General features: G+C 50.4%; 1 protein-coding gene and 1 long non-coding RNA gene across 3 annotated transcripts; one reads left to right on the forward strand and one right to left on the reverse strand.

The window, feature by feature from the left end:
• The first annotated feature begins 1,714 nt into the window (after positions 1–1,714).
• Klk1 (kallikrein 1) lies at positions 1,715–5,833 on the forward strand. The gene is made up of 5 exons (NM_012593.2): positions 1,715–1,838; positions 3,684–3,843; positions 4,752–5,038; positions 5,135–5,271; positions 5,632–5,833. Exons 1-5 carry the CDS (start codon positions 1,793–1,795, stop codon positions 5,785–5,787), a joined length of 786 nt encoding a protein of 261 aa, NP_036725.2. The 5' UTR covers positions 1,715–1,792; the 3' UTR covers positions 5,788–5,833.
• On the reverse strand, positions 5,834–11,315 carry LOC134485118 (uncharacterized). 2 transcript variants are annotated; one of them, XR_010063006.1, is made up of 3 exons: positions 11,153–11,314; positions 6,622–6,945; positions 5,834–6,099 (listed from the first exon to the last, which is right to left on the reverse strand). It is a non-coding gene; the product is annotated as an uncharacterized LOC134485118 (long non-coding RNA). The 2 variants fall into 2 exon arrangements; XR_010063007.1 differs by lacking the exon at positions 5,834–6,099 and having other exon boundaries at positions 6,197–6,945; positions 11,153–11,315.
• Between the last annotated feature and the right edge of the window lie 33 nt (positions 11,316–11,348).

The raw sequence follows: 11,348 nt of genomic DNA on the forward strand, positions 1-11,348 counted from the left end.
AAGTGTGTTCCGGGATAGCCAGGGCTACACAGAGAAACCTTCTCTTAAAAACGGAAAATAGAAAAAGAACATAGTGTTGGTCCATAGTGTTGATCCAACTTTCTCTGTAAGGGTGTGGCTGCTATGTTTAGGGTATTGCTGTGGTAAATAATATTTGGGGTTTCTACATCAACTTAGATCATTTAGTTCCCAAATAAAAGACTCAAAACCTTTATATTTTGATAAGCCATAAAGCACTAAGGTGGGCAGATATCAGCCCTCTGTGCTCTTCTGTCTACTTCCCTGTCAATGACCCCAAGATGTGACTCTCCTTGTTACACCTGGGCCACTCCTACTGGGAGAGATTGGCCGTCGTGGACATGTGCTCATGAACCACCTACCCAATGACGACTTCTTCCTTCTCCCATATCCTTTTCTTCTCATGGTCCTGCCTGAACCCCAAGCCCAGGAACTTCCAGGCCTGCCTATCCCTCTTCTGCCTATAGACTGTAGGCATCTTTATTAACCAATGACAGATAACTTGGGGGCAAGGTTTTACAACAAACGTGAGGATCTGCTGGTCTTGGAGCAACCAGATTTTGTGGTACAGAATTTAGCATTGAATATAAGGGGTATTATACCAACCCTCTACAGGGCACTTAGCCTGCATCCCAATCCCACCCATCCCCACACACACTTCTTTTGGAAGACAAGGTCCACGTAGCCTGACCTAGAACTTGTACTGTAGCTGAGCTGACCTTGAACTTCAGGTCCTCCCTACTTCACTTCCCAAGTGCTGAGGTTGCAGGTGTGACCACCATGCAGGCCCTGTGGGCAAAATCTTGCCCAGGGAAGGAAGTTAGTCCTGATCTTTGGGACTTTGAAGGATGGGACCTTGTGTACCCTTACCTAGGAAACAAGAAAAAGTCATTGTGACTACAACATTGTTCAGGGCACATGACACTCCCCAGGAATAACCTGAATCCTCGTATTCTAGAACCAAAGAGTGGCAGGCATGGTAATGTGCACCATAACTATTTATCTTATTTTATTTTATTGGTTTGTGTTGAGACATTTCTATATATAACCCTGGCTGTCCAGAAACTCACTATGTAGACCAAGTTGATCTACATCACAGATTATTAGAGCCTAGAATCACAGAGATCCGCCTGCCTCTGGCATCAAAGTGCTGGGATTTCAGGTGTGCACCACTATACCCAGCTCCCAAACTTCTAATAGGAACAATAAAATCAGTGATCCAGAATCCAGGTCCACGACAGCAACATTTTTGCCCTTCTCAACAAAAAGGAAACGACATATATGAGGGGAGCTTGCAGCCTTCTTGGCTGTCACTGGTGCAAAGAATTTGTTCTAATGGCTGATTTCTGAGGATAATCTTGGTCTTGAGGTGCAGGACCTACCTTAGAGCTGTGCGCTGGGGGTCACTTTCTCCTCCATCCACCTATTACACCCCTTCACTATTACCCCTGACCTTGCCATTTGGCTTTAATCACCAAAACATGAACAGGTACTGGAGAACCAGGCACTGCCCTACCCAATCTCAGCCCTGGGAAGGTATCCAGGGTGACCTAGAGCCTACTGGACAGCAGGTGCAACAGGGCCCTCCCCTCCCACAGCCAAGAGGGTGAGAGCACGGAATCCACCTCCGTCAGCAAGGGCAGGGCCTTAGCCAGCATATGAGTGCCAACAGGACAGGGGTGGGGCTGGGGGAGAACTAGGAGTTTTTAAAGGCTCCCCAAGGAGGCTCCTCAGCTCCAAGATCACCACCTGCTGCCCCTGGACACCTGATACCATGTGGTTCCTGATCCTATTCCTCGACCTGTCCCTGGGGCAGATTGGTGAGACACGGGGGGAAGCTGGTGGGGTCACACCCCTGACTGTTATGCTGCCTTTGGCCCTGGATATCCCCTTCTCCTCTCCCCTGGCCCCAGCTACATTCTAAAGCACCACTTGTTCCTCACTCTCTGCCCCTGCACACTGCCAAGTCCCTCACAGTCCTCCGATGCCAGGCCCCTGTTCTCTCCCATTTTCCAGAACTGTCTCCTCTTCCTTAGCCGCCTGATTGTCTCTGAGCTTCTCCAGTCTTTCCAAAGAATCTTTCCAACCCCTGATGAACGTTAGGACCTCGGTTCCCCTCTCTTTGTTGTTTTCCCTAGAGCCTAATAATGCAACCCCTGAGTCAGGAGCTTGCCCAAATCCCACAATAGAGCTCTTGGCTGTCCAGCAGCTGTCAGCCTTCAGCTGTGTTCTCCACATCATGACAACTGGTCCTCCATCTTCTCAAGTTGCTCAGTTTCTATTGACAGTTTCATTTCCCAAATTGGCTTGTGACATCAGATGAGTCTCCCCACACTTTCTGCTGTGGGGAATTGGCCTATGGCCCTTCTCCATGACTTTTTGGTTACGTCTGGTTTTGGGAGGAGGAATCAGGTGTCAGAAGCCATTCATGGACATCAAGGATCTTCCTCGATCACTTGGATAGGGTCTCACTGAATGGGGAGTTTCTCTTTAAGCTAACTTGGCTGTCTGGAAGGACTCAGGGGACTCCTACTGCTTCCACCTCTGGTGTTACAGGGGCACACTGCCACACCTGACCTTTTACCTAGGTTCTGGGGAGTTCAGATCAGGTCCTAATGCTTACACAGCCAATACTGTAGCAACCAAGCCATCTGCCCAGCTCTTGGGAATAAGCACTGAGCTAGTGTCTCATGGTGAAATTCTGGCTTGTGTCTGGTCCATGGCCTTCCTCCTGCCTCAGCCTTCTGTGTGCTGGGATTACAGATAAGTGCTTGCCAAGCTTCCGTGTTTCCTAACGCAGTGCTTTGGCCCACTATTCCCTCCCATGCTGCCCACTCTCAGCCACACACTACTTGTTGTTTCTAGCCCCACCAGCTCCTGTCCTACCTCGCTGGAACCCCACTGCACAACTCTAGGTCCCATTCTGTGCAGGACATCCCAAGACCCAACACGTAACCCTAGCACCCCACACCAACTGGGTCCTCCTGTCTGTCGCACAGTGGTCTGACTTGTTTAACTCCTTTTCCACCCCTGTGCTGTCTTGAGGCTGCCTCCAAGAGAACCCTGAACCTCACCAACACACTGATCATTTGCCCCTGCCCACTCCGTGGGAAGCAGGACCTTCCCCTCACATCCCCCAAAGTCTCCTTCTCCCACTGCTTGTCCAGGCTCAAACTATGTTCTTAGGGAGCCCCACCCTCTTAGGTATCATCTCCAACACAGACCCTAACAGGAGACCACACCCAATCCTCGACCCTGCCCCTTTGATCTGGAAACCCCTCATTCTCTTCTATGCCAGCTGGTTGCCTCATGCCCAATCCAATAATCCCGAAGTCATCCTGAAGCTCCCGTTTCTGCATTCATTTATTCCCTCAAATCTAGTTATCAGGGGGCCTCACCCTTTCCAGAATTCCCAAAACCCAACCAAGGCCCTGATGTCTTCTCAAGCTTTGGAGACTTTAAATGCGAAAGTGTCTTGGCCTCTGATTTCACTCTCATTAAACTAGGAATGCTCTCTCTCTCTCTCTCTCTCTCTCTCTCTCTCTCTCTCTCTCTCTCTCTCTCTCTCTCTGACTGCCTGCCATCCCATAACTTTGTTACCCAACAGTACATCCATACCCCCTATCTGTTCCAACCATACCCCACCCCCTGTGCACCTGTTACAGATGCTGCACCTCCCGGCCAGTCTCGGGTTATTGGAGGATATAAATGTGAGAAGAATTCCCAACCCTGGCAAGTGGCTCTATACAGCTTCAGCAAATACCTCTGCGGGGGTGTCCTGATAGACCCCAGCTGGGTGATCACGGCTGCCCACTGCTCTAGCAAGTGAGTAACGGAGGGGACAGGAATGACTAGAGGACGGGCTGGGTTGCTGAAGGGCAGGAGGGTGGGACTGGCTCAAAGACAAAAGAGGACAAGCAGGACTGGACCCATGGTCTGTCCATGACCTCCTGTGTCTGTCTTTGCTTCTCTCTCAAGGCTTGTGTTCATGTTCTGGTTCTTTCTTTTCTATCTTATTGTTCATGTCTCCTGTCTGTATTCACATCTGAGTGTCTCTATGGCCATCTGTATCTCTGTGTCTCCTCCTCCTCTTGGCCCATCTCAGTCTGGGTCTGGGTCTCATGTGTCCTCTTTTATTACTACTGACAATACTGACCTAAAGGCCTCTAGGATACAAAGTCATATCCTTGACTGTAGGGTGTCCCTGAATGTAGGGTGTGAGAGAAGTCCTCACTCTCCTCAGACCAGCTCAGCCTTTAGGACCTTCTGTCCACTCACAGGACACAGGGAAGGGCAGGTCAGAGCTGGAGCTGGGTGAAGTAACTGAGTACAGAGGGAGAGCAGATGCTGGTGTGGGGGAGGGGAGTTAGGGAAGGGGAGCTCAGACTTGGGCTGTGGGCCAGGCCTTACCTACTGGGGAAGTTCAGCCCAGTTCCAGCTGCACCTGAGCAGCTCTCAGTCCCTCCCCCTCCTCCCTTCCCCCTCTTCCCTTGTTCTGTCTCTGTCTCTCTGTCTCTAAATGTGTGTATATATGTGCCTTTCTGTGTGTGTGTGTGTGTGCATGTGTGTGTGTATGTATGTGTCTGTGTATGTATGTATGTGCAAGTATGTGTGTGTTTCTGTCTGACTCTCTCTTCCTTTCTCCCTCCCTCCCTCATCCCCCTTTTCCTCTATTCTGCCCAATCTCCCTGGTTGCCTCTTCTCTTTCAATCCATCTCCTTTCCTGCCCTCAGCAATTACCAGGTTTGGCTGGGCCGAAACAACCTATTAGAAGATGAACCATTTGCTCAGCACCGGCTTGTCAGTCAAAGCTTCCCTCACCCTGACTACAAACCATTCCTCATGAGGAACCACACCCGAAAACCTGGCGATGACCACAGCAATGATCTGATGCTGCTACATCTCAGCCAGCCTGCGGACATCACAGATGGGGTGAAGGTCATCGATCTGCCCACTGAGGAGCCCAAGGTGGGGAGCACCTGCCTTGCCTCAGGCTGGGGCAGTACCAAACCCCTTATATGTAAGTCTGAGCCAGGAAACACAGCTGGGTGTGAGGGAGAGGCACAGAGGACCTGGCTGGGTTCTGCTCACCACCCTCTTGCCTCCTGGTCCACAGGGGAATTCCCTGATGATCTCCAGTGTGTGAACATCCACCTACTGTCTAATGAGAAGTGCATCAAAGCCTACAAAGAAAAGGTGACAGATCTGATGCTGTGTGCAGGAGAGTTGGAAGGAGGCAAAGACACTTGCACGGTGAGACAGCCCCTCCCTGCGGTGAGGTGAAGGGCTGAGAGAGGGAACTGAGGTTCTCAATTCCCACTTCCACACCCTGTCTAAGCAGACGCTTGGTTTCCTTCCTTATGGAAGTGATGTGAGCTGGGAGGGGAGGATCCTGGAGCTGGTACTATTCCTCCTCATTGACTTGGCTTCAGGGACTGGCCTGTCCACCCCTCACTCGCTGTAAGAGCTGGGCTCCCAGGAGCTGGGTTCCCTTCCCTACTGGCCACAACTGTCTCTTAGAGTCTCCCTGTATTCCTCCCATGAAGTTAGTTCCAGGTTGTCAAGTAGAACCCAACTGCCAATTCCTTCTTACTCTTTTCCCTCTCCTTTCAGGGTGACTCAGGAGGCCCCCTCCTCTGTGATGGTGTGCTCCAGGGCATCACATCATGGGGCTCTGTCCCATGCGCCAAAACCAACATGCCAGCCATCTACACCAAACTTATTAAGTTCACCTCCTGGATAAAAGAAGTTATGAAGGAAAACCCCTGAGTGTCACACTGTCCCCTGGTCTCAATAAAACCCATCATGCAGCACACAAGTTCAAGTTCTGATTCTCTCTCACCTTCTGGAGTCTGGAGCTGGGGTCTGCCCAGCTAAGGTCAGGACTTCCAAAGCAGATTGGCAATGGATAGGGGTCCATGTATGGTTGGATAAAGGGATTGGCTTGAGACAAAGGCAGACAAAAGGCTCAGACCATGTCAGGGATGGCCCAGGGTTCTCCTCTGGCAAGTAGCATGTTCAGATCACAAAGTTTAGTCAAGTTAGACACAGTAGAAAGATCAACTCCAGCTAGGCCGGACCCTACACCAAAAGCAGAAGAGATGACAAGCAGTCAGGACACTGAGAATTTAGACTGCCGACCTGCTTTTATCGAGTCGGGGAAGCCAGAAAGATGGCGGGATGTTATATTAATTAAGCCTTTACTTCTTGGGGAGTTGTCTGTCCACAGAAGGGTAGGTACTGCCCCCAAGGCTAGGCTGCAGAGTATCTCCTAGAGCCCCTGGAACCCCTGGAGCCCCTGGAGCCCCTGGAACCCCTGGAGCCCCTGGAGCCCCTGGAGGGTATATCTCTGGTAGGGCTGGACCAAAGATGAAGGGTGACTTAGCGGCATGCCCTGTGGGGCAGAGCATCGCCCGGCTTGGGAAAAGGGCCACATTGCTCCCACTGCCTTGGACTACAAACCAGTGTGTGCCCAGAGTGATATAGCCGCAGCTGAGAGTATTGGAGGACTTTCAGAGGAGGGTCCCTGCCAAGACTCAGGCAGTAAGGAGTGGGCCCTAGAGTGGGGACTGGGGCTTGCCACCTGTGTCCCCAGGGTGCTACCTGCTCTCAGGGGAAGTATGGGACCTCAAGGAAGATCTGATGGAAACTGAGCCACAGGGACCGAGGTAGAGGCATCAGGCTGCGGGGACTCATCAGTGTCCTGAGAAGTTGCGTCGTCCCTCTGTTGGGGAGGCTCGAGGTATTTCACAAAATTGCTTGCAGTAGACAGCTTCTGGGCGGGCTCCAAGCTTCTGGCCGAAATGGACAGCTGCTGCAAGTGTAAGGAGTGGTGTCTCGAGGCCCAACGGAAGTAGCTGAGCCTCCTCTCCATGAAAGGCGTACTGTAGCTCCACATCCGCACTTGGTTGAGGAAGGACAAAGTCCCTGTGGGAAGGGACCCCATGGGCACTTGACTCAGAGCCCTACCCCAAGCCCCAACTCGGTCCTGGAGGATGACCCCCTTTCCTGGGCTCCTGCTCTGCCGAGGCCCCGCCCTTCCCTCTGAGTCCCCGCCCTCACCGGCCCACAGCATCCAAGACTCCAGTGCACACCAGTACAGGGAGAAGGCCAGTTAGTAATATTCCTGTGGCTTTGGGTGCCACGGACCGTTGAGGCAACCCAGGGGGACTGGTTTCAGGTGGGCAAGGAGTCGGGGAATGACAAACAGACACAGACGCGAGGTGGTCTTGGATCTGAATGCAATTTTACTATTCAAGCGTCAGACTTTTATAATCATAAAGCAAAAGAGAAAAGCAATGTTGCATATGCATAGGAACAGAAAAGACAAAGGTTCTCAGGAACAGTTTTACAGTGTTCTTATTAGATATTCATAAACTGGACCCAACTCTAAGAAATCAGTAAACCATTCATTGGCAAGGAACATGTGAAGTTGATGTTATCTCTAATGTTTGAGACAGTAGCCAAGTTGGCAAGCCACTCAGTGGTACCTGTGGTTAGTAGTTAACAATCTAAGATTTTTACAGTAACCTTCCTCTTGTTGCTTTGTAAGCTGACAAGTTAGATTCATCATATATGGGCTTCTTTCTAATTTCTTCTAATATATTTAATTCTAACATTAACTCTACTTAGGGGTTGCTGTAACTGTGTAATGATACTATTTCTATTCTCTTTAAATAATAGACACCATGAGGGTCATGATTGTGCCAATTTCTCCATAAATGAGAGTGAATAATATGATACCTTTTTATCCATTGTGATTGATCCATCAATTCCCAGATCCATTATGAACTCCTACATATAGCAAGGGATCAAGGGGAGCACTCTGTGGCCCCATCCTGCTTACAGGGGAGAAACCACCATTTCCCTTCCATAAGCCATTGCCATCTGCCATCCACGAATCTCTTAAGAATGCCACAACCCCCCCCCTTTTTAGAGACTTCAGGATCTTATGAAGGAAACTCATAAGAGTGAGTGACTGGAATTATTTCCCGTCTAACCATCCCCACATTTAAGGACTATGAGTCTTTACAGGGGGTTCTAGTAAAGCAATTCTTACTGCTATAGTTCAGTCAAAAGTCCCTGTTTCCATAAGATAAATGGTGACATTTTCCCACAGAAAGGCCAAATCCAAAATAGGGTCAGTGGTTGCCTCTATTGCACTTTCTGTGATCTTCCTTTGTCCATGGGAGGAGAGCAGGGCAGAACATGCCCTGAGCAAAAGTAAAGAGCGTAGAAATGAGACAGCAAGAAAACATGTTCCAAGCACGGCAGCCACAACACATAAAGCACATATCCTCTAGGAGCACAACCAACACCTCCAGGAGACTGACTTCCTTGAAGCCGTCGCCCCAGGTGAGTGTGCCAGGCTTTCGCCCAGTCACACAGACTCTACTGGAGGGAGTGTGGCACTTGGGTGCAGCCTGTTGAAGTTGAAGACAAAGAGCTGAAGAGAATCAGCAGCTGTACAATGGGCTGGGCCAGAGAAGGACAGAAGGCTAGAGAGGGAACACCAGCCCACACCCCAAATGGAGAGAAATAGATACGACCACCCTGACATGCTTCAAGTGGGCACGCACACACACACACACACACACACACACACACACAGGACAAATGGATACACACTCAGTACTCAGAGGGGAAAGGAAAATGGGAGACAAAGCCATCAGTCACAACTACTGAGCATAGACTTTAATCTCAGCTACTTATGATGCTGAGACAAGAGAATGGCATGTTCAAAGCCAGCATGGACTAGAGTGAGACCACAGCCAGGGTGAGCCACAGAGAAAGCCCTAGAAAGACACAGAGACACCCCTCTCCCTCAGAGCAGCAGAATTGGAAATCTAGCCACACCTCTGGGTAGGAGGCAGCTCTGGGCTTGGGTGGGGAAATCTTCAGTCACCCCTGTCCTTGTCAACTCTTACTGATGCCAATGCTGAGGAAACTAAAGATGAAGTCTATCTTGTTCAGGCGTCGGCAGACTGGTCAGAAGGAGAGGAACATGGTGGGCAGGAGGATGAGGCATAATGCCAGGGCCAGAAATATGAAGCCCTTGCTCATGTGAGTGTAAACTGGGGAGGAGAGTCAGAGGGATGACTACAGTTACCTCCCCACCTCTCTCTCTCTCTCTCTCTCTCTCTCTCTCTCTCTCTCTCTCTCTCTCTCTCTCTTTCTCTCTCTCTCCCTCTCTCTCTCTCTCCAACCTAATTAATCCAACAGCTGGGAGGAGTACCATCTCAAGGCCTGCCTGAGCAGTTTAGAGACACCTAGACCTTATCTGTCTCACAATATAAAATATAAGCAGTCCAGGGGTCCTGGGGTTGTGGCTTCATTGGTGGAATGCTTGCCTAGCATGTGTGAAGTCCTGCACTCCAGCCTCAGCACTGTGCTGAACTGAGGTGGTAGCACACTCAGGGGATCCCCGCCCTTGGAAGTAGAATCAGAAATTCAAGGTTAGCCACAGCTACTCATTGACCTGGAGGCCAGCCTGGGCTACATGAGACCCTGTCCCAAACTAGGCAGAGGATGGGAATATAGCTCAGCATCTGTCTAGAATCCCCCAGTGAAGGTCTGGGGCTTACTTCAGAGGTAGAGCACCTGACTAGAATCCTCTAATGAGGTTGTTCTGAAGACATGGCTCAGTGGTAGAGCCACTGTGGAGTGTAAGGCTCTGGGTTCAAACCTCAGCAAACAGCAACTCCACCCCCCAAAGGAAGAAAAAGCGTCACCTCCACTCACATTACCAAAATGACTATGTAGAATGTCTAAAGTAATCCTACTACCACTCACAGAGTTACATTCCACCACCAGCAATGCCCCTACTGTGAGCTCTTACCTACCCCCCAAAAGAGACTCCTGGGACAGGCACGTGGCCCACCCCACAGTCACCTCTGGCACCCATTATCAGGACCCACAGTCTATGTATACACTGACCAGTGAATTGGCCCACGTTGGCACACTTATACCTCCTGCAGTCAATCCAGATGAAGCCAGTGAATGGACAATACACATAGGCCATCCGACCATCATCACGCCAAACACCAACAAAGTTGCCAGGAAGGTGAAGAATAGGGACCCACCTAGGACCAACTTTCGGTCCTCCTCCCAGGAACAGAGCAGGTCAGCTGGGGAGGGAGAACGTTCTGGGAACCTGGGTCTTCTCTCCAAGCTCTCACTGCCAACCTTCATCCTCATCCTCATTTCCATTCCACCCTCTCATCTACAACCAGTTCCCTGGGGAAGTGTCTGCAGCTCATCTCCAACACCAGGTCAACTCTTCCCATTCCCACTGGCCTCCTGTGACGCAGTACACCTATCTCAAACTCCAGCTGACTGATGATGAATGCATGACTGGATGAGTACATGAATGAACTCACGAGTGCACGAATGCATGCTTCCTGTCTCACCCTTTAGAGCAAAGAACAGTGTAGTTTCCAGAACACACACACACTATAAAAAACACGTAAATGTTCTGAGGTGTTGGAGAGTTTGTCTTGGCCTCAGAACAACAAAAGGGCCATTGGCATAGATTGTACTGACCACTGAGACTTAGCAGGGAGGATTTTATTGGAGTCTAGGCAAGGAGACTTTGAGGGTCAGTCATACCCCTGTTCTTGTCACTCTTTCCGGAACTTTCAGCTTCTTTGATCAAGCAGCCCTGCCATGGGTCCTTCCCGAGTTAGATCTCAGACCCCAGCAATTCATCCAGTGTCCACAGAACAAGGAGATATGGGTTCTCATGCTCAGCCACTGTACTTGGTATGAGTGTACAGATCACAGACTTAGAGTCATGGCTCAGACATTTCCCGTATGCCAGAAGGGCAGGGTGGGTGTGTGGAGGAGTGAAGGCTTTCTAAGACCTTGCAGAGACACCAAGAAACCTCAGCTCTAAGCTCACCTCCGCTGCCATGTGGTTCCTGGTTCTGTGCCTCATCCTGTCTCTGGGGGATTATGGTAAGAAGTTGAGGGTTCCACAGGAATAAAAGGGGACCAGAATCCTCCCTTCTTTCCCAAAAGCCCTCCCTCTCACAGCAGCCCACTTCGATGCCACATAAACTGTCCCGCTCCTTTTCTCTACCCTGATGTCCTAGAACATCTCTTCTAGTCCACACGCTGCCTCCAGCCACTTTACCTCAGATGCAGATCCTGGGTCACCTCTGTCTGTCATGGTGGGATTCAGAATTCTTCACTGCAGAACATCACTCTGCCTTTCAGCACCCGTTAGCTCAACCACAACACTCCTGTCATTCTCACGCAGCCTCAACTATCACCCTAGGCCCCCCACCTTGACTTCTGTCCCCCAGTTATTTTGCTGGGAACACGTATCC

The sequence above is a fragment of the Rattus norvegicus genome, chromosome 1 (genome assembly GCF_036323735.1).
Source record: "Rattus norvegicus strain BN/NHsdMcwi chromosome 1, GRCr8, whole genome shotgun sequence".
In the NCBI taxonomy this organism is placed as follows: domain Eukaryota; kingdom Metazoa; phylum Chordata; class Mammalia; order Rodentia; family Muridae; genus Rattus; species Rattus norvegicus.